Source organism: Mytilus galloprovincialis, chromosome 13 (genome assembly GCF_965363235.1).
Source record: "Mytilus galloprovincialis chromosome 13, xbMytGall1.hap1.1, whole genome shotgun sequence".
Taxonomy (NCBI): domain Eukaryota; kingdom Metazoa; phylum Mollusca; class Bivalvia; order Mytilida; family Mytilidae; genus Mytilus; species Mytilus galloprovincialis.
Window position 1 is genome coordinate 13,053,870 of NC_134850.1, and position 24,692 is coordinate 13,078,561.

The 24,692-nt window shown below is 31.9% G+C and overlaps 1 protein-coding gene across 2 annotated transcripts; it reads left to right on the top strand.

Moving 5' to 3' along the window:
• The first annotated feature begins 105 nt into the window (after positions 1-105).
• Positions 106-22,760, top strand: LOC143057773 (small ribosomal subunit protein mS22-like). 2 transcript variants are annotated; one of them, XM_076231166.1, is made up of 8 exons: positions 106-246; positions 6,533-6,726; positions 9,303-9,467; positions 10,502-10,645; positions 11,826-11,909; positions 14,784-14,929; positions 21,822-22,038; positions 22,549-22,760. In XM_076231166.1, the coding sequence occupies exons 1-8, from the start codon at positions 168-170 to the stop codon at positions 22,657-22,659; spliced, it is 1,140 nt and encodes a 379-aa protein (XP_076087281.1). In that variant the 5' UTR covers positions 106-167; the 3' UTR covers positions 22,660-22,760. The 2 variants fall into 2 exon arrangements, with proteins under 2 accessions (XP_076087281.1, XP_076087282.1); XM_076231167.1 differs by lacking the exon at positions 106-246 and adding an exon at positions 5,295-5,319.
• The last annotated feature ends 1,932 nt before the right edge of the window (positions 22,761-24,692 follow it).

The window sequence follows — 24,692 nt, forward strand, 5'->3', positions numbered from 1 at the left end:
TTTCTTCGTGATGAACTTTTAAAGCTATTTTATCATCCCACAATATTTAGATAACTAGCTTTTAATATTTTAGCAGTTTTCACGTCTATTGAGGTCCGTTGTTGTTCTTTCGATTCGGTTATTAGTTTTAATAAAGAAGGTAGACAACTCTGCAAAAACATGTGAAAATGTCCTGTCCAAATGAATTAAGAATTTTCCAAAGGTTATTGAGAAGAACGATATGCTTGCATCGAAATTTCTCTGCTGGTAAAGGATCTTGACATTTTACTTTTAATTTTGTTTAAATTGTGCACATTTAAAATGCTTTATTCCAAGGTTGACGACACAGGCACTTGTTTCTATCCATTGGAAGACCCACTAGCACTATCAACGTATATTTTCTGAAAGAAAAATTTTCATGAATCGAATGACAGTGGCGGATCCAGGGGGGGGGGGTTCCGGGGGTGCGCACCCCCCTTTATTTTTACCGATCAATGCATTTGTATCGGGACATATGTTTTGCACCCCCCCTTTGCCCTGGGTGCCCTGGGTTAGCACCCCCCTTTCGAAATTTCCTGCATCCGCCCCTGAATGATGTATGGAACAAAAAATTTGAGACTGAATTGACAGAGAAATAAGGGTTTTAAGCGGAGAGGTGAAAAAAGTAGTTGGGTACCTTCTCGTAAATATACGTTGATAGGGTACGTACTGAAGGTGTCAGACCACCAATTAAAAATCCCTATCTGTTCAACCAAATTTTGCAATTTTCACAGCTTTCTAAATATTTTACCTTAAGTTTAACTTCAAGGAAACCAGGTATATCCTGAATTGTACATGTATCACCTTCCTACATGCCAATTTTCAACCAATGTTTAAAGTCTTGTAACAAATTTCTGATTTTGAAAAGACAGGTACTACCAAAATAACTCCCGGTTTTCTGGAAATCTTAAATTAGTGTACTATGTAGCGCATTAATCCTGAATTTTTAATGCAAACTCATAGACAAGTGAATTTTGGCTCAAAATGGTCTAAATATATTTCCCTTTCACCAAAAGTTTCATTTCTGCAAATTTGTTGCTTAGTTTAAGTAAACAATGACATCAAAAGCACTATTTTGTGTCAAAGTAGGACTACTAAATTGGAGGGAGTAATTGGTCTGACACCTAAAACCCGGACCGGACTCCGGACCCAGACTTTGGTATGAAACCCGGACCCGGAGCGGACGCCGTACCCGGACTAAATACCGGACCCGGACTGGGTAATAATTATGAATTTTCTTAGAATCACCTTTTCTTTTTTTAATCAGGAGAAGGAAGATAATTTTTTGAGAACTGTAACACAGTACATTATAATAATAATCAAATTTTGCTCTTACTCTTGTATAGTCTAGAAGAGTAGACAAGTATGCAAGTTAGCCTTGCAATGATTCTGTATCTTTAATTTACAGTTGTGCAATTACTTTAAAAAAAATCATACATACAGTATGAATGTTTACAAATGACTTTAAAAAACATGGAAATATTTTTTTATAAATTATAGGGAGAAAGTGGATTTTCTTAGAATTATTTTTTCCGTTTTTTATTAAAATTATTCAGAAGGAAGTTAATTTTGGCAGAAATAAACAAGATGCATTACATGTATAATAATTATGAAAATTAATCAGACCTGTATAACCGGCCCCATATACTGATATATACCGTGACAGTAGTTTATATGGGCAGCAGTGACGCGATGCATGAACACGCATTACGTAATTGTGTACTATATGTGTTTTAAAGTCCGACAGGAAATCACTAGAATACCTGGTCATGTCACCTCACAATAACTCTGGCAATAATTCCGTTAGTCATACTGATAATCAAATTAGGGAAGGACCGAATCATAAACAAATGTATTACATAAAAGTGTTATGAACAAAATGATATTTTGAAAACTGTTGAACTATGAAATGATTTAAAAAATTAATCTTATTTATAATCCCATACATGTATTTGAATCATAAACTTAGAAAAAAAACAGTTTAAAAACGACTGACTATAGTTGGCAGTAGTCCTTTTGTGACAGTTAATGTTTTTCAAGGGTATCATTTGCACCATTTTTTCTTTCAAATGTATCAATTGCGCCAATATTCGGAAATTATTTGCACCAGTTTACTTGTGACACATTTGTATCATACATAATAACGATAGACAAATATTTGATGATAGTGCGTTGGTTTCACCATCCGTAAGTGCTTAAATCCCATCTACCGAAAGACGTACAACTAATGGAGCAGAGGCATTCTACAATAATTACAATGAACTTTTTATAGATCCCATCCGTCAATATTTGTGTTTTTTTGACAAAATAGGCAACTGACAAGCTTACTACATATATTAAATTGCGAAATACTTATGCAGCAGCAGTAACAGTCAGGATTCTACTTCGTCAAAATTATCTCCCCATTACGCCATTTCATTTTCACAATCGTAGAAATTGAAGTCATTGTAGGGATGACGCGCTACCAATTTTGCTCTTGGAAACCGATAAATTTATCCACATTGCACCATTACGATCCTTATATGTCAGTTGTATTTTAAAAGACAAATGTATCAACTAGCTAATGAGCATCAGTTAATGATCTAGTCTGCATTGATTCAACTTAAAACTATTGTCTGACCGGTTGTCAGGTGGAATTTTCGAAAATTCATAAACATTTAAAAAAATTCTAATTTAATATTTCGTAGAAGGGCAGACTAGATTTTTTTAGTGGTTGAAGACAGTTATCACACACAAAAAATTCTAATTTTTCGAAGATATGCATTTTCATCATCCAACTTGAAAGACTGTCGTCAAGTACTTTCAGTAAAAAAATAGCTATTCGAACACACCTACTCTGTTTTTGTGATTCATTAGTGAGTATATCACTTGACCCATATATTTCATCTTTTAGTACTGTGATTTTTTTTATGTTATAAAGTCAACCTGTAGCTTTGATATATAAAAATGATAGAATCTGAAGCGAGACGATGTATGAGATATTCTTGCTTTGTACGATATCAAGACAAAATATTTAACTCAAACACGCCCTAACATAAAAAGGTGCACTCGATTTTCTCTTTTCGATACACTTGTTACCCATTTTTTTTTTTTTTTTCTTGAATCACATAATGGAAGGGCAGACACGAAAATTACTGAACTAATAGATTGATATGTTTTCCGTCCGTGGTAATTTTATTTTAAAAATCGGAGGTTATGCATTTTCTACATCAAACTTGAAAGATACCCATGTCATCGACTTGATATCTAATTGTTCTGCTCAACTATGTACTAAATAAATTGAAAACTTATGCAAATGGTGTTTTTAAAATAAAACACTTCGTAATTGAGAAGAAAATTGTAATTTTGTTTGTTTCTATTGACTTTTAAAAAATCCAATCAGGAGCCGCAGAAGATTTTATTCAGAGTACCATCTTGGGGTAAAAAATATCCCGGTTAACGTGTAACACAAGATTATTTCTGTATTTCTTACCAAAGGAATACTACTGATACGGAGATTACGAGTGAATAATTCATAAGCGATGTATCTTAGTTTATTTTGACAATGGCTGCTAAAATAAAATTATTTCACTATATTGAACATTTTTATTTATCATTTCATTATATCTCGGAGCTAATGCCCCTTTAAATCTGACTTCTATACATGCTTGATTATGATTGATAGTGTAGTCTTTGACACCTTTTGCATGAAACATTGGATTGTTGAATTATTTTAATAGACTTTGTGATGACAATCAAATAAGAAAGTAAATCTTTTTTTTATTATTTTATTTATAAATACCATGTTATCGACAAGTGACGCGTTATTTGCGATGTTGATATAAGAATAAGAATGATGTGATGTGATGTGATTGCCAATGAGACAGCTGACAAAGAAGACCAAATGACACAGACATTTACAACTATAGGTCACCGTACGACACCAACTACAGATATGAGAATACTCGCAGTTACTGATCACAGCTAGTACATAAGTACAAAAAAGCAATCCATCATAGTTTTAACTTTGGTTATTTAAACACTGAATTACCAATAGCCTTAATGTATTTTGTAAGTAATTCCTGGTTGTGTCTTCTTTTTTCTTTTTCTTTCAATTAAACCAATATCCTAAAGCGAGTGTAAACCTTTGTCAATAATTCATTCTGAGGAACAGTATTAGAGAAGAATTTAGAGAAACAATTAAAACTCATAAGAATTCGGAGAAACCATATAAGTCTTAGAGATTATAATAACTCGGAGGAACAATAAAAAGTCATAAGGCTTCTGAGGAACAGCAAGAGATCATAAGAATTCGGAGGAACAATCAAAAGGCATAAGAATTCGGAGGAACAATAAAAAGTCATAAGAATTCTGAGGAACAATAAGATATAAATTTGGAGGAACAATAAGATATCATAAGAGTTCGGATGAACAATAAGATATCATAAGAATTCGGAATTACAATAAGAGATCATAGGAATTCTTATATGATACTAGTTGACAATTCATAACATATGTACAATTGGCTAACGAAAGAGGTTTATATTGATGAATAGAATGTGACATTCACCTGCAATTAACCTGTGCACAATCGGCGCAAATGAAAGATTGAAACTTTTAAAAATCGGCGCAAATGTCAAACACCCAATAAAACACGAGACTTTCATTACACAGTGACATAAAAACGCGTAATTGATGTTCTCATAACAGGAAACCAATATTAAAAGTGATTAAAATAATTAAGAATGCCAAAACAATGTTTTAGAAAAGCAGGAATTCTATTTTTTCCTTAATGTCTAGAAGAAGAAAACAACACAAAAAAAATATAACCCTTGAATGTTTTAAACTATTGCGCTTTACTCTTCCTATGATAAGAATAAAATTTTTACTTTCATTGATAATAAAAAGATTTTATTAATTTCAATAAAACAATAACGACAAAGGAATTATTATATATCTCTTCCTTACTTTACTTTACTCTTTTTTGTTCAATTTTGCGCTCGGAATGTGGATTTTTTTAAAAAATTTATATATACTGTAACTAATTATATGACAGTAATCTTAAAAAAAATCAAAGTGGTAAAATACCCACAGTCCGGGTCCGGCATTCAGTCCGGGTCCGGCGGCCAGTCCGGGTCCGGGTCCGGAGTCCGGTCCGGTGTGGGTTTCAGTGCGTACCCGTTGATAGTGGGTCTTCCAATGGATAGAAACAAGTGACTGTGGTTGACGGACTAACCATGATGTTCAAAGCTTTCGAGCTGTTTCGGCAACAGAGACACAAATTATCAGTTCGGCCCTAGTTCATAACAATTATGACATCTGGCAAGGCTATTTTTTTCTGGGACGCCTTCCTACATTTTATTTGGACTAGTTCGGCCCCACTACTAATATTTCTTATTGATCTTAACAGATGTACATGCATTTATTGTTTTTACAAAACTCATAAGTTTGTTTTGAGATAGAGTAGTACTTAACAAAAAGTATGTTGGCATATATACAACATGTACAATTATGTGTACATGAATTATGTAGTTCCAATTGGCTGTGAAACAAGAAGATGTCACATATGACATTTCCCTTTGACTTTGGTGTTTCTTAGTTATTGATATATTTTATTATCGTGAATAAAGAAAGATTGAACACATACCAAATATTGTGTTTGTTTTTTTGCAACAATTACAAATGCGCGCTAGCTTAATTAATTTCAAAAGAAATGATAGCTAACAATTAACAAATCTATGACAACTCCACACCAAATCTTCTAACTTTTTCACAAACTTACATGTACCATAACTCGACTCACTAATGAAAAAGGTAAAATACTGTTGAATATGGTCTGCCAAGTCTCCCACTGATGAAAAACAGATAAATCGAGATAAAATTTGTCATGCCAACTCGTCCCACTAATGTCATGTCAAGTGTTGCACTCCTGTTGAATATAGGACCTGTCAATTCACACCACTTTTAAATAAAATGAATACTTATGAAAACCTCAGTAATCTTGTTTTTTGTGTATTTCTTTTCTTTTGGTTGAAAGACATCCCTGACTGACCTGGGGGATGGGGTGTTGGGACCTTTATCAGGACTCCAGGCATGCCAGGATCGGGGTGTTTTTAAGCTCTGGATTTCGGGATTGATCCTTTTGGGATCCGGGAATTCTTTTTTCTATATTTCGGAATGTCAGGATTTAAATTTCAAGACCTTGGGAGTTTATGTTTGTAAGCGTGGGATTTTAGGTATTGAATCCCTCACTCACATGTTTCCTGCAGGTCACACCTGAGAATTTCACCCCATAACCAGGATTTTTGAAATAGCAGCTAGTTTTTTACAGAACCTACCTATTATATTTTTTGTTAATTTGCCCCTATTCTTACCATGCAATGAATATTTGCCACATGATGTAATTCAAAGAACAATCAATCAATCAGTTATTTGAAGAAAAAAAACCACAAATATAAACCATATATTTGTTTTAAATAACTATAGCTTCAGTGATGTCCTTGATTGTTAAAACTGTGTTTTTTTTCATAAAAAGGTGCAAGCAGTTCTCCTGGAAAGTCTGCCAGCTTACACAACAAAGATCCTTTACCAGTATTTCTCCAAGAAAGAGTTCAGACAATACTGAAGCAGATGACTGGCTTTGATATGGCCAAAGTGTTTTCATTTAATTTAACATTAAAAGGAAAGAAGCCTACATTTGCATTAGTAACAGACGAACAACTTGAAGAGGTGAATAGTCAATACTATTGAGAATAATTAAAACAAATATTTTATACTGATTAGTCATGTTTTTTAAAGAAAAAAAGGTCAAATATACTTAAAAATAGACAGAGAGAAAGCTATATATCTAGACAAGTTCTCAAATATATGTCAAGATGGTAGAAATTGTCAGTCTATTTCTTAAATGTGTTTATAATCCCTTCAAAGGAGTAGGTTCGGTAAGGACCATATTTGGCCCCCATTATAAAGTTCCATTTTACAAGATAAAAAAAGGTTTTAAGTTGAATTAAAGACTTGCATTGAGAGAAAGTTAAATAGAACCAGTTGTGTCATAGTTTTGTTCTAAAGCGTTGATTTTTACATCCTTAATAGGCCAAGATATGAGATTTTGACAAAATTTGACAAGATCGACCTAAATTCAACCAGGAAATACAGAGCACAGGAGCCGACAAACAAAATATTCAAGTTTGGCATGTAAAATGTCCTTACAAACATTATTTTAATAGAACTTTTATGTCACCTAGACACGCTCTTTGTTTCCTGTCATACATGTATAATCAAAGGGAATTACCCGTTTTCTATGATTTTTTCATAGAAAATCAAAGAAAGAGTACTATTTGTGACATCTTCAATAAGACGCAGGAAAGAAAATTTTCAACAAAAAGGTGTTTTTTCTATCAAGTCACTGTACTAGCTTTGATTCATTGTGTTAATTGTCAATAACTCCTAATTTGAATTTTGTGATAAAACAAACCAGTAACACTACATCTCATATGGACTAGCTTTTCCAATTCATTGACAGTGGCTGACTTAACACTACATCTCATATGGACTAGCTTTTCCAATTCATTGACAGTGGCTGACTTAACACTACATCTCATATGGACTAGCTTTTCCAATTCATTGACAGTGGCTGACTTAACACTACATCTCATATGGACTAGCTTTTCCAATTCATTGACAGTGGCTGACTTAACACTACATCTCATATGGACTAGCTTTTCCAATTCATTGACAGTGGCTGACTTAACACTACATCTCATATGGACTAGCTTTTCCAATTCATTGACAGTGGCTGACTTAACACTACATCTCATATGGACTAGCTTTTCCAATTCATTGACAGTGGCTGACTTAACACTACATCTCATATGGACTAGCTTTTCCAATTCATTGACAGTGGCTGACTTAACACTACATCTCATATGGACTAGCTTTTCCAATTCATTGACAGTGGCTGACTTAACACTACATCTCATATGGACTAGCTTTTCCAATTCATTGACAGTGGCTGACTTAACACTACATCTCATATGGACTAGCTTTTCCAATTCATTGACAGTGGCTGACTTAACACTACATCTCATATGGACTAGCTTTTCCAATTCATTGACAGTGGCTGACTTAACACTACATCTCATATGGACTAGCTTTTCCAATTCATTGACAGTGGCTGACTTAACACTACATCTCATATGGACTAGCTTTTCCAATTCATTGACAGTGGCTGACTTAACACTACATCTCATATGGACTAGCTTTTCCAATTCATTGACAGTGGCTGACTTAACACTACATCTCATATGGACTAGCTTTTCCAATTCATTGACAGTGGCTGACTTAACACTACATCTCATATGGACTAGCTTTTCCAATTCATTGACAGTGGCTGACTTAACACTACATCTCATATGGACTAGCTTTTCCAATTCATTGACAGGGGCTGACTTAACACTACATGTACCACTCGTTTATATTGTTGAAATATTGATCAATACTAATGTATTTAAGTATCAAAAGGTGACTTGTAATTTATTTTGATGAAACAAAAGATACAACATATCAGCTTCATAGTTTAGGGAGAGTAGATAAATATAAGCTGAAGGTTTGCCTGTCATATTTCCATTCCCATTGTTTGGTAGGGATTTGGTTTATGAGTCTGTGTTTTAAAAAGCCATATCCTTCTCATGCATTTCTCATAATTATATTATTAGAATTTGATAAGCAAAAGAAAAAAACACATTCACTCCATAGGTCTGGCAGGGTCAAACAAATTTATGTTTCCCCACTCACCATATATAGTGCACTGTAATTTAACAAATTTTTGCAATGTTTTATTATTGGGATTATATATGTAAATGGAAAATTAAAACAAACATTTTCAATGTTAATTGCTTTATTTGAAAGACATCATACTTTTAAATCTCAATAATTGTTATTAATTATCTTGTTTTTATTTATTTGAATAATAAGGAGCTATGGTATAATTGATAACCAATGTGACAAGGCCTTGACATGAAAAATGTTTTAAGATACATCAGCCTAATTTACAACAAATAAATATGACCTACATGAACCAATATCAACCACTATTATCTTATGACATTTTGAATGTACATTATAAAAAGAAGATGTGGTATGTTTTCCAATGAACAATGATGAGACAACTCTCCAAAATTAGACCAAATAATTCAGAAGTCAACAACTATAGGTCACCGTGCCCATATGGCCATCAATTGCAATAATAAATCCACATGAACGCAAAAACTTCTGAATTAACAGAACTTCATTATTTATCTTTACAGATGCATTTGAAAGCCATAAGAAAGGCAGTATACAAACTACAGATGCCACCAGTAATGAAGGCTGATGAACCAGTGGAACAAGTGTACGGTCAAGATCCAGAGATAGCTAATCTTTTAGACTTCAAATTTGTCTTCACAGACATAAGTATAGGACTTAAAGATCGAGTAAGTTAGAAAAATAGTAAAACAATAATACACAACTCCAAGGTAAATTCAAGGGAGGTTCTTAAAATCTTACAAGATTATAAGTTATCAATCAGCTTTAGGTAAAATCTAGAGACCTAATCTGTAAGACTATATATTGTTAGCTTATGTTAGATCCAGAGATAGCGAATATTTTATACTTCAAATATGTATTCATAGACATTAAAATGGAGAATGGAAATTAAATAGGGAATGTGTGACAACAACCTGACCAACGGGACTTCAATACAGCAAAAAAATCTCGCACCTGGAGGCGTGCTTCAGTTGGCCCCTTAACAAAACTGTGTACTTGTTTAGTAGTAATGGATGTCATACTAAACTCTAAAATATATAAAAGAAACTTAAATTAAAAATCATACAAGACTAACAAAGGCCATAGGCTCCTGACTTGGGACAGGCACAAAATGAGGCAGGGTTAAACATGTTTTTTGGAGATCTCAACCCTCCCTTATACCTCTATGTAGAAAAAAAAACACAATCGCACAGCAATACACACAGTAAAACTCAGTACTACATTAGTATGTGACTAAACATAGATTTTAAGAAAAATATACAGAACTCCAAGGTTAATTAAAAAAGGGAAAGTTCATTAAAATCAGACTTAATGGAGGAAGATGATACCAAGGGAACATTTATTACTCATTAGTTGAAGAAAAACTAAAAATGCCATGGCTGAAATGAAAAATGACAAAAAGACAAACAAGGCTTGCAAGTCACTACATAGAAAACTAAAGACAGAGCAACACATGAACAACCCCAACCAAACTATAAAAGTGACTTCAGATGCTCTACAAAGAATCAGTACATGCTCGGCATGTGGCACCTGTCAGTTATGAGTGAGTTTGTTAATTGAATGACAAATGTGTATTTATGAATTAGTTATACTTTTGTTTTATGTTGTTCATACAAGTTGAGAGTAGGTACAATGTATATGACAAATTTTTATTTTGAAATATGAATTAGTTATGCATATGTAGTACTTTTGTTTTATTCAGGATAGGCATGTGACAGTGAGGGACACGGATGGTAGTCTGAGACCTGCAACATCAGATGAGAAACAGAGAGCATGTCAGATGTACAGTACGAATGAAGTTCGCAAAGTTATAATGCCAAAAATGTTTGAACCAGATCATCTTGAGGTTAATATATATAGAATCAGGACACCCTGTATAAGGGATGTTCCATAAATTAATTTATCGCACAGCGGGTAAATTATCACGTTGTGATTGGTTTAACGCTGTCACGTGGTAACCCCCTATGAGACCGTAGGGGGTTAGTAAATTTCATAGGGGGTTCATGACGCTTTAATGGTGACGTCATATATTAATTTTGATCTGTTTTATTGTTTATTCTTCAACAAAATGCAGCAGAAAAAGTCCAGCATGCGTTAAATTCATTATACGGCCTCACCCCCTAGGGATTTTACTAACCCTCTATGGATCCGTAGGGGGTCAGTAGCGAACCATATAACTCATGGTATAGGGCTGGGTAGGAAGGCATACATTCTGTTTTCTGGTCTGTGCGTCTGTTCGTTTGTTTGTTTGTCAGTCCGTCTGTCCCGCTTCAGGTTAAAGTATTTCCTTGAGGAAGTTTTTGATGATGTTAAAGTCCAATCAACTTGAGACAAAATCTTTTAGTAGATCTGAGATCAATGCACAAGAAGTTATGCAATTTTTAGCAAAATATACAGAAGCTAGGAACTGTAAATAACAAAACTGATTAGCAAAATAGAAATTTTTAGCCATGATTTATTTAAAAATAATATTGTCAGCATAAAAAGGCCCTGACATGAAAAATAAAGGTTTAATGGAATTCCACACCAGTATAAAGTCTGATCTGTTTGTAGAGTTGAATTTAAAGTAAACCATTTGAGAGTTAGGTATGATGAAAGGTCAAAGCATGGTTTAAGTAGTCAAACTACTCTATCAATAGCCTGTCAACACTGAGGTTGTGAGTTTGAATCCCACATGGCTCAACTCCAATCTTAATTGACCAGAATTGTTATTTTACAAAAAGTCTATTGCTTCTCCAGACTTATTGGCTTCCTACACTGATAGTAGTGGCATTAAACACCAATAATTCAATCTATAAATCATTTAGCATTTTGAGATTTCACAGTAAAACAATCAATTAAATTGCTAAGTTTGAATAACACAGTACTTATATCTACATGAGTAAATAAAAACAATACACAATGTTATTCACTGGTTTTACATGTTAAGTGAATCATTTTGTTATGTTTTGTTATTTAAGGTAAAAAGTTATGTTAAAATATTGTTCCTTGGTTATAAAAATTGAAATATCTATTTTTGGTTTTAGAATATATTGCATGAAAAGAACTACATATATTTATTAGAGCGAGCTTGTATACAGTTTGAACCAGACAGTCCAGATTTTATTAGGGTAAGTCATTTTATAAGATTTCTTCATTTAGGTATGATTTTATGTTTTATACATATATGGAAAGCAAAATCACAAAAATACTGAACTCATAGGAAAAATCAAAAGGGAAAGTCCCTAATCAAATGGCAAAATCAAAAGATCAAACACATCAAAACGAATGAATAACTGTCATATTCGTGACTTGGAACAGGTATTTTCTCATGTAGAAAATGGTGGATTAAACCTTGTTTTAAAGCTAGCTAAACCTTCTACTTGTATGACAGTTTTATCAAATTCAATATAATACACACATGACATATAATACATATGACATATAATACATATGACATACAATGTATAATACCATCATTTTGATTTTGACAATTTAAGTTGGAGTTATGGGACTTTGACAATCATTTACACAATGATACCTTGTGTTTTGTGTTTTGGTGTTGTCTTTTCTTTTTTTTTCAATGGAGTTGCCAGATTTCTTTTTGAATTGTCAGTTTGAATGTCACTCTGGTATCTCTTGATTCGCTTGTACATAAATAAAGAAAAAGTTGTATGATTTCCAGTGAGAAAAATGATAAATGGAAATAACATTGTGAAATTTATTATAGCACTCTTGCCTGGCAATTTGATTTATAAAGTTAATATTGTAGATAATACATAACATTTGATGGTAATAAAAGATAAATGGAATTAGAATATAGAAATAACCTTTCAAAGTTCAAATAAGTTATCTTTTCAGAAAAAAGTGTTACATAGTAAAAAGTATTGTTATTTTGTATGTGTTTAATTTTTAATTAGTTTGAACATTTGTTTTCTAAAGGTATCAACTCACAAACCTTTCTAAAAGTGTCTGTATAAATTTTGAAATAATAACTGATACAGTTTCAACCCCCTTAGGCAAAGTTGACCTTAGATATTGATGGAGTTTGCTATTTTTTTGGTCCTTTTTGTTGTTATATATTATATTATAGCTCTGTTATATATTATAGCTCTGTTATATATTATATTATAGCTCTGTTATATATTATATTATAGCTCTGTTATATATTATAGCTCTGTTATATATTATAGCTCTGTTATATATTATATTATAGCTCTGTTATATATTATATTATAGCTCTGTTATATATTATATTATAGCTCTGTTATATATTATATTATAGCTCTGTTATATATTATAGCTCTGTTATATATTATAGCTCTGTTATATATTATATTATAGCTCTGTTATATATTATAGCTCTGTTATATATTATATTATAGCTCTGTTATATATTATATTATAGCTCTGTTATATATTATAGCTCTGTTATATATTATAGCTCTGTTATATATTATATTATAGCTCTGTTATATATTATAGCTCTGTTATATATTATATTATAGCTCTGTTATATATTATATTATAGCTCTGTTATATATTATATTATAGCTCTGTTATATATTATATTATAGCTCTGTTATATATTATATTATAGCTCTGTTATATATTATATTATAGCTCTGTTATATATTATAGCTCTGTTATATATTATATTATAGCTCTGTTATATATTATATTATAGCTCTGTTATATATTATATTATAGCTCTGTTATATATTATATTATAGCTCTGTTATATATTATAGCTCTGTTATATATTATATTATAGCTCTGTTATATATTATATTATAGCTCTGTTATATATTATAGCTCTGTTATATATTATATTATAGCTCTGTTATATATTATATTATAGCTCTGTTATATATTATATTATAGCTCTGTTATATATTATATTATAGCTCTGTTATATATTATAGCTCTGTTATATATTATAGCTCTGTTATATATTATATTATAGCTCTGTTATATATTATAGCTCTGTTATATATTATATTATAGCTCTGTTATATATTATATTATAGCTCTGTTATATATTATATTATAGCTCTGTTATATATTATATTATAGCTCTGTTATATATTATATTATAGCTCTGTTATATATTATATTATAGCTCTGTTATATATTATAGCTCTGTTATATATTATATTATAGCTCTGTTATATATTATATTATAGCTCTGTTATATATTATATTATAGCTCTGTTATATATTATATTATAGCTCTGTTATATATTATAGCTCTGTTATATATTATATTATAGCTCTGTTATATATTATATTATAGCTCTGTTATATATTATAGCTCTGTTATATATTATATTATAGCTCTGTTATATATTATATTATAGCTCTGTTATATATTATATTATAGCTCTGTTATATATTATATTATAGCTCTGTTATATATTATATTATAGCTCTGTTATATATTATATTATAGCTCTGTTATATATTATATTATAGCTCTGTTATATATTATATTATAGCTCTGTTATATATTATATTATAGCTCTGTTATATATTATAGCTCTGTTATATATTATATTATAGCTCTGTTATATATTATATTATAGCTCTGTTATATATTATAGCTCTGTTATATATTATATTATAGCTCTGTTATATATTATATTATAGCTCTGTTATATATTATATTATAGCTCTGTTATATATTATATTATAGCTCTGTTATATATTATAGCTCTGTTATATATTATATTATAGCTCTGTTATATATTATATTATAGCTCTGTTATATATTATATTATAGCTCTGTTATATATTATATTATAGCTCTGTTATATATTATATTATAGCTCTGTAACTATTTTTTTTTTTTATCTTGTATAACTTTGGCTTTCAATATTCCTGATGATAAATCAAGAAAAATGCTACAGACACATGAAATTTAAAACAGATTGGTGTTTTTTTTTTATATATAAGCTTTGAAAAATTATTCATGCAAAGTTCATCATAGTTTTATCTCATTTAAGGTTTGTAACAGAGTATACAACCATGTAGCAGAAACACAGACATTCAATGCCTTGAGATCGACCAGATTTTTTGGACCAATGACATTTTATTTTGCCTGGAATAATCGAATAGAATCCTTACTTACAGATATGATACAGAATGATTTGTAAGTTGTTTTTTATTAATCTTAAGGATGTGCTAATTAGGTGAGGTTTAGAAAGATGCGTTAGATGTTTGCCCTCCTTGGTTTTTTTTTCTAGAGTTAAATACTTTTATGTTCTTAATTCACGATGTTCAAACGAACATAACATATTTATGTGCTAAATTGCTCTATTTTTCTTGTACAACTCTGCTCCTAATTTCTGTTCTAAACTGACTCATATTGTATATATGTATATAAATAAGACAAGAATAGTTCTGATACTAACAGGCACGGTGATCATTTCTATTTATTCATCATAATTCACAATCTACTAGTAATCAATTTTCTATAAATGTCTTTCATTTCATTTCATCAAACAATGTCCCAAACATCTCTGCATAAACACTTCATCATATCAAATCTATAAAATAAACATTACAAATCAGTATACTATATATACATATCCACTACAGACATCTTATACACATTTAACAATACAAAAAAAATTGTCTGCAAGTCGAGTGGTCACCGCCCAGCCCTCGATAAACTTGAAAACCCGTTTTCAATCTATTATATACCTTACTAATTTGCATAACTAGTTTATTCTATTGTTAAACAATAGACTAAAATAGATCCGAAAATTCATACGCATACCGCACATAAATTTATTTATGTTCTTAATTCACGATGTTCAAACGAACATAACATATTTATGTGCTAAATTGCTCTATTTTTTTTGTACAACTCTGCTCCTAATTTCTGTTCTAAACTGACTCATATTGTATATATTTATATAAATAAGACAAGAATAGTTCTGATACTAACAGACACGGTGACCATCTTGACGTACAAAGAAAGCAGAAAGTGAAAATGTTATAAACCTAAATTCTTAGAAACTGATAATCGTTTTTCTAAACTATCTGATACGTAACCATCTTTAGCTAAATCAGATTTCCATCTTCCATGTATTTTAAAAAGTCTATCTGGTATATCATATTTAGCGGCCGCTGTGGCACCGCCTGCTCTGAAACTGTGTAAACCAAATTTGTTTACATTTAAACCAATTTGTGATAAGGCCTCTTTGACTAACTCTCTTGCTCGAGTATACGAAATTTTTACATTTTTACTTCTCAATATAAAAGAATTAGTTTTCTTTAAAAAAGACAATGCACAAAATATAAAGAATTCTGAATTATTCTCAATCTTAGCGAAAACTAGATAACTTTGCAAAAGCTTTACAGGACAGTAGGAACTATCTAATCTAGAAATAACGACATTATTACCATGTCTATAACAGTCTGTTTTGCTCTTACGAATAAAGATATTGACATACGAAGTATGAAAAACTATGTCTTTAGCTGTGATGTTGCATAACTCGTTGAAACACAAAAATCCTGTATACATTAACGAACACATTAACAATAAACGCACTTCTTTTAGTGAGTTACGATCTTGGTATTTATCAAACAGTTTAATCATTGAATTCGAGTCAACTGGTTCTTTTTTCTTTTTCGGACGAGATAGTATTCTCTTAGCACCTTCTAGTATACTCTTGACTAGTTCAGATTCGCTTGGATCAGTTACGCCAGCAATACGATGAGCCCATTTTATGCTATAAAATGCTGTATCTACTGATGACTCAATCAAATGTTGCAAGTATAAACCCACATAAAGTTTATTACACGGAAGTACTGAAGTTATCTCTTTGTATTTTTGTGTCCACTTTAAAAACGTTTGAAACCTCCAATATATTTTGTAACAGTCGTCTTGGCCCTCGAATCTAAGACAGTTGCATTTAGATTTCCAACACACACACATTACATCAATATTCATATAGTAAAAACAATTCTGTAAATAAAAAACTTAATATTAACAATATGAAGCTTCTAACAAAACAGGTAATATAGTTCCTTTGAAATCTCCTCTCACAAAAATAGAATTCAAATTATTTCCAGATTCGAAAATTCCCTCTGGTTCGTTGAACTGAAGCACATCATTTGTGTACTTTCTATATTTTAGACCAGTGTCAAAAATCAACGGCCAAAATGGCGATGAAGGCCAATTCGGAACTATCAAAGTTCCTTTAGCTTTGCATTTTACTAAATGATTTATAACCCTGCTAACCTCGGTTACTGGAGGTACTAGCCAGTTGTTCTCACCGGACCAGTCGCACGTGAAAGCGTCGACGCATAAAGAACCTGGGTTCCAGTATAAGGAATTAAACTTTTGTAATTTCGTATTTTCAAAGCTAGCAAACCTATCCACTGAAAATGGACCCCATAAATCATTCAAGAATGTGAAAAATTCATCTGAAATACGCCAGTCGTCAATATCGACAATTCTACTTAGCATGTCTGCTTTTTCATTCTGTTCCCTTGGAATCCAGTTAACAAAAATAGTAATATCATTTTTGCGACAACAATCGTATATTGATAAAGCTAAAGACTGTAATTCTGGTACTTTACTACCCTTGTGAACTATTGTTACAGCGTTTTGATTATCTGTATAAAACGATACCATGCAATGTTTAAGCAAACGTGCAAAACTTAGTATAGACAACTCTATTGCTTTGACTTCCCTCCAAGTGGAGCTCTTCAATTTCTCATCGTCCGACCAAGATTTATGCATAATCTGTTTTAGATTATCAATATATCCAGCAGCCCCTGTATTGCTTGCATCTGAAAATATGTAAAATTCAGAATCCAGTCCCAACAATGAAACTGGTTCTAACTCAAAAATGTTATCTCTCCAAAATATCAGATCTCTGATACAAGCGTTATAATGATTTATATTAATAGATTGGTTCCAATCTTGTCTTAAATTTATAACTTCAAACAAACCTCTCGACATGATCTGTGTAATGTGACCTAAAGCAGGCGTAAAAGAAATGATTTTATCAGCTACTTTTGCTAACAATCTTACTTTCACTTTGCAGGAACTGTTAAGTATAATATTAACTTATTCAATTAAATCATTTTTTTTCTATCTGGTATATTGAGTTTACATATATCTAAATTCAATCATTTTTTTTCTATCTGGTATATTGAGTTTACATATATCTAAATTCGATATAAAACCTAACCACTCTAATTTTTGTGTTGGTGTCCAGTGACATTTATCTCTGTTTGGTACGAACCCCGATGCTATAAGATCTGACTTTACTAAATCAGAATGCATTTTACATGTGTTTTCATTATCGGCTAAACGGAAGCCGTCATCTAAATAAACAACAACTTTGATTCCTTTCTTTCGCCAATGTTTTACTAAAGGTCTAACTACTTTAGTAAAGATATATCCGCTAGATTTCAAACCAAAAGGAAGTACAGTAAAACCAAAAAAAATTTTTTACACCTCCTAATTTCCAGCAGAAACCTAAATATTTCTGATGCTCGTTAAAAATATCAATATGATGATATCCTGATTTCTTATCAAAAACGAATCCGAAACAGTTGGAAGATAAATACTGTTTAACTACTTTCCAATCTTCAAATTTAATCTTGCTATCGACTACCTGTTTGTTTACGTGTCGTAAATCTAAAATTAACCTGTGTTTATTTTTCGCAGTCGAGATGGTCAAAGGATTAACCACATGCGGTCTACTCGATACCTCACGTATCAAGCCCCTTTTCATTAAATCTAAAATAGCTTTTGATACAAATTCGCTGTTATCAAATGCTGATTTGTTATTTCTTAAGAATATTTCTTCGGGCTCATTAAGCAAAAGAATTTTGTAACCATCTGTAATAATATTCAAAATGAAATCTGAAGCATTAAGTTGTTTCCAAAAGTTAATAGATTTTTTCAAACGACCTTTAACATAAATATCAGAATTACAATTTTCATATTCATAAAATGTTTCGACAATATCATAATCTTGTACCTTGAAAATGTCACTGTTATGGTCTTTAAGAAGAAGATCCTCTGGGAGGTCCTATCCTTGCCTTTCCCTTCCTGCAGTCTCTTGCCCAGTGCCCTTGCATGCTGCAGTTGTAGCAGACGTCTGAGGTCTTGAAGCTATTTTGGTTGCGGAAACTTTGGCCGCTGGCGGCCAAGCCCCCTCGAAAGGACTGGAGGCGAAATGTAGCATCAGAACCACCTGTACCATTATGTGTCATTTGAGCTGTTGAACCAGATGCTTCTGCCGGACGCTTTCTACTGCTGCGTTTATCTGTTTTCTCTGCTTTGATCTTTTTAACTGCCCTGTTATCTGCTGCGCATATTCTTTTCTCGTCCTCCGAGTCACTGGCCACTTCATCTGAAAGGTATTCGTTCACCGTTCTCCAACCACCCTCGGACTTATTTGCAATTCTAATTAATTTATTTCTCTTCTTGAGCTGAACAGACGAATCTTCTAAAACCCTAACTGCCTTTTTAGGTCTATTCTTCTCAATATAACCAATTGCCGTGCTTATACTGTCTTGAATATCAGAGTTAAGCTCAAATTGTAACTGATTCCCCTTAAATTTAAAGGTATTCTCTGCTTTCTTTGCTCTCTTTATGAATGTCTCTGTAGTATCTGAGAAATTCTTCTCTATGCCGGAAAGTTTATTATTAAAATAAGTGGTCATCAAAGAAAACAAATCTGCATTTGAAACTTCAGGTGCCCTATCTTGCTCTGAATTACCTTTTCTCTTAGTTGGTTCAGCAGCCGAACGTAAGGCTTCAATTGACTTGTCAGGAGACTTGGTTAATTCTCTATCGTCGAGGTCTAGATCTGAATCGGACATCTTGAAAAATTGTCTGCAAGTCGAGTGGTCACCGGCCAGCCTTCGATAAACTTGAAAACCCGTTTTCAATCTATTATATACCTTAGTAATTTGCATAACTAGTTTATTCTATTGTTAAACAATAGACTAAAATAGATCCGAAAATTTGTACGCATACCGCACATAAATTTATATATAGTCCATAGTAAAATCACAAAAATACTGAACTTAGAGGAAAATCAATTCGGAAAGTCCATAATCACATGGCAAAATTTAAATAACAAAACACATAAAAAACAAATGAACAAGAACTGTCATATTCCTGACTTGGTACAGGTATTTTCAAATGTAGAAAATGGTGGATTAAACCTGATTTTGTAGCTCTAACCCTCTCACTTTGATGACAGTCACATCAAATTCCGTTATATTTACAATGATGGTACTATTTTACTATTCATATTAGGTGTTGTACCATCCATTGATTTTCCCCTATTAGTCTGTGTTAAATTCACAATTTTCAAAAAATTGTGCAGAATTTATCTTTGTTTCAAAAAAAGAAATACTTGAGTAAAGTTTTATCCTGTCCAGTACTATAGAAAAAAATTCACATAACATTTCATTGCTTATAAAAAAATGACCATCAATGAAAGTTAACTAATCAAGTGTTTACTGGACGTTAAGCAATCTAATGTTCACCTCTATTTAACCTGTGTACAAGTTTTAGTAACCATGTAACCTCAAGTTTTTGTCGAGCCTGCAACTTTTGTTGCAGAAAGCTCGACATAGGGATAGTGATCCAGCGGCTACCACGGCGGAGTTAGCTCACTTCTTAAAAGCTTTATATTTTAGAAGGTGGAAGACCTGGATGCTTCATACTTTGTATATAGATGCTTCATGTTACGAAGTTTTCGTCAGTCACATGTCCAATGTCCTTGACCTCATTTTCATGGTTCAGTGACCACTTTAAAAAAAAGTTTAAATTTTTTGTAATGTTGAATTCTCTCTTATTATAAGTAATAGGATAACTATATTTGATATGTGCGTACCTTGCAAGGTCCTCATGTCTGTCAGACAGTTTTCACTTGACCTCGACCTCATTTCATGGATCAGTGAACAAGGTTAAGTTTTAGTGGTCAAGTCCATATCTCAGATACTATAAGCAATAGGGCTAGTATATTCGGTGTATGGAAGGACTGTAAGGTGTACATGTCCAACTGGCAGGTGTCATCTGACCTTGACCTCATTTTCATGGTTCAGTGGTTATAGTTAAATTTTTGTGTTTTGGTCTGTTTTTCTCATACCATATGCAATAGGTCTACTATATTTGTTGTATGGAATGATTGTTAAGTGTACATGTCTAGCGGGCAGATGTCATGTGACCTTGACCTCATTTTCATGGTTCAGTGGTCAAAGTTAAGTTTTTGAGTTTTGGTCTTTTTATCTAATGCTATATATGCCATAGGTCAACTATATTTGGTGTATGGAAATATTTTATGATCTTTATGTCAGTCGAGCAGGTTTTATTTAACTGTGACCTCATTTTCACGGTTCATTGCACAATGTTAAGTTTTTGTGTTTGGTCTATTTTTCTTAAACTATAAGTAATGTGTCAACTATATATGTTGTATAGAAGCATTGTTAGCTGTACCTGTCTGCCTGGCATGGTTCATCTGACCTGGACCTCTTTTTCAAGGTTCATTGGTCTTTGTTTAGTTATCTTGGTTAATGTTAAGTTTATGTGACAGTTGTAATAAAGCATAGCTTTATACTTAGGACTATCAACATAATATCAATGATTAGTATAGAAGGCGAGACATTTCAGCGTGTGCACTCTTGTAAAAATATTCTTTAGAAAGCCCAAATAAAAAAAGGGCTTTGAAATACTCAAGATATATGTTAATGACCCAGGAATGTTTTTCTGCAATGAAATCTAGGATTGATAACCAACAACTGTCAAATTCAAGGGAATCTTTTTTTCAACTTATTTATTGTATTCAACCGTATGTGACATACTTTATTAAGTGGCATTACCCCTAAAAGACTTCAATAACTCATAAAAGGTCATTTACCAAAATTTAAACAGGTTTTTGATTTCTTTTCTTTAGATTTTAGACCCAAATAATACCAATGCAATTATTCTTTTATTTTTTGTCATTTAAACTAGAATATGAATATTGAATTGTCAATTATACTGAATTCCATTTTTTCAGGTTAGAAGATGCTATAGATTTGATAGAGTTATATCAGATTATTCATCCAGGTGTGAACATGCTGGAAAGTATAAATATGGTTACCATGGAAATTGATAATGTTGAACAGTCTGAAGAAGCTATGAAACAATTAAAGAAAAATAAGCTTATGAATGGATACTGCATTAAAAGGGAAACAGATGAGAATACTATTAGTGAAAAACTGAAGATTTTAATGGTAAAGTTTTATTTGTAGCAGTATTGAGTTTAACATTTATAATAGCTTATGATAAAAATCAAATTGCATGACATAAACTATTCAGTATAACAAGCAATTAATTTCATATGAAAGATATTTTATGCCTTGAGCAAAAGCATTACTAAATAACGATCTGCAGTCTGTTTGTCCAATGGTATATAAAGTTTTCTTGGATTTTATGAATGGGATTAATTATATATTTGGTCGGCAGATTGATCCTTTAGAGATGTAGTGTGCAAGTTTAAATTTAATGTTTGCCAATGAAACAAAACTTTACATTGCTCATTGAAACAATTGAAAATTTTCAACAACAAAAATAAGGAGGTATGGTATGATTGCTAATTAGACAATTTTCTACCAGAATTCAAATAATGAAGTTAAAATTAACAACCACAGTACAGCCTGCAAACTGTATTTTGATAAAGAAAAATGATTTCAAACTGTTATGACTTGTTTTATGTTTTATGTGTGATTAATTTACATTTTCAGGATTTTTGTAAGCACCATGCCAGTAAAGAATATGCAGCAGAATTAGAACTTTCTATTCAGACATATGAAGACAGACTACAATCACACCAGATAACACAACAAAATGCATAGTTGTCATAAATGTTTATTTCTAAATTTGTATAATGATTGTTTGCATTAAAATTGTATATATGATGTTTGTGTAGCCATTAAAAGAAGAAAAATACCCTGAATACAGTCAGTTTGTTCAAGCCTGTTTACAGGACATATTATGGTATACCTTTGTCGCCTGTCCCTCCATCTGTTTGTCCGACCATCTGTCTGTCCACATATCCATCCTTCTATTTGCCTATCTGTAAGTTTGTGGTCAACATGTCAGACCATAACTCAAAAAGGTTTTAACCAATTTGCATGAAACTTTGGTGAATTGTTAATATCTGTTGACGTGAGGTACCTTACAATTTTAATTATTTTTAGATATTACATTTACGAGTTGTGGGATTTCAATTATAAAAAAGTGGTTATTTTCCAGTTTTAGGCCTATAACATAAATATGCTTTGAGCAGTTTTCATGGAACTGGTGTTATTGCTATTTATCTATAAATCAATCTATCAAAGATACCAGTATTGACATTTTTTGTTTGCATCTGACACACATTTCGTCTCCAAAAGACTCATCAGTGACTCTCAAATAAAAAAAGTGAAATAGGCCAAATAAAGAACGAACTTTAATAGCATTGTGGGCCAAAAATTTCTAAAGTTTTGCCAAATACAACTAAGGTAAAAGCCTTAGTATTTCTAAATTTCAAAATTTTGTGAACAGTTAACTTATAATTATAACCATATTAATGATAATTCATGTCAACACAGAAGTGCTGACTACTGGGCTTGTGATATCCTCAAGGAATAAAAACTCCATCAGCAGTGGCATTGACCCAGTGGTTGTAAATAAACTCATCATAGATAACAGAATTGAAATTGAAATGAAACCTGCTTTTAGTCTGCAACTTCCCAGAAAGCTTGACATAGGGACAGTGGATGGGTGGCTGCAGCAGTGGAAGCATTAACTAACTACTTAGCTGTATATTTTAGAAGATGTATGCTTCATACTTTGTATATAGCTGCTTCATACTTTAATTTGTTTATAGATGCCTTATGTTATGAAGTTTTCGTCTGTCATATGTCCATTTTCCTTGACCTCATTTTCATGTTTGAAAAACAGTTTTTTTGTAATGTTAATTTCTCTCTCATTATGAGTAATAGGATAACTATATTTGGTATGTGAGTTCTTTGCAAAATCCTCATTTTCATCTGACCTTGATATCATTTCAAGGTTAAGTTTTCATGGTCAAAACCATATCTCTGATACTGTAAGCAATAGGTCCACTATATCTGGTATATGGAATGATTGTAAGGTTTACATGTCCAATTGGCAGGTGTCATCTGACCTTGACCTAAATTTTCATGGTTTAGTTTTTATACAACCACAAAAAAATTTTGCGTATGTATATTGGTATCATGTTGTCGTCGTCTGTTGTCGTCTTCAGCATCATCAGAAGACACATGAAATTTTAGTACAAGATTTGAAACCACAAAAGGAAGGTTGGGATTTTGGGGGTTATGGTCCCAACAGTTTAGGAACAAGGGGCCCAAAAGGGGTCAAAATAAGTATTTTTCTAGTTTCCAGACAACAACTTGTGTGTAAGTGCATGAATCTTTCTGAAATTGTACAACATGGTTCCATACCAAAAAAGGTAGGTTGAGGGGTCCAAACTGTTTAGGAAAAAGGGGCCAAAACAAACTTATCTAATACTTTGTATAAATTGCTTATTTCTTGAACAATTTCAATGTTTTTAATTCTTGGGGTTCTTTTAGATGCTGAATGTAACCGTGTATTAAATTTTTGGAATTTGGTACCCGTTTTTTAATTGGTCCACATGAGGTCCAAAGGGTCCAAAATTAAACTTTGTTTGATTTCATCAGAAATTAAATAATGGAGGTTTTTTGATATGTTGAATCTAACTGTGTTTTTAGATTTTTAATTTGGGGTCCCTTTTTCAAATTGGTCTACATTAAGGTCCAAAGGGTCCAAAATTAAACTTAGTTTGATTTTAACAAAAATTGAATTCTTAGGGTCCAAATAGGGGTCAAAAATTAGATCTTTG

Coding starts and splice junctions, on each gene's coding strand:
- LOC143057773 (XM_076231166.1), top strand. CDS start 168: ATGTCCTGTCCAAATGAATTAAGAATTTTCCAAAGGTTATTGAGAAGA. Junction 10,646..11,825: donor TTGAACCAGATCATCTTGAG/GTTAATATATAT, acceptor TTTTGGTTTTAG/AATATATTGCATGAAAAGAA. Junction 14,930..21,821: donor GATATGATACAGAATGATTT/GTAAGTTGTTTT, acceptor CCATTTTTTCAG/GTTAGAAGATGCTATAGATT.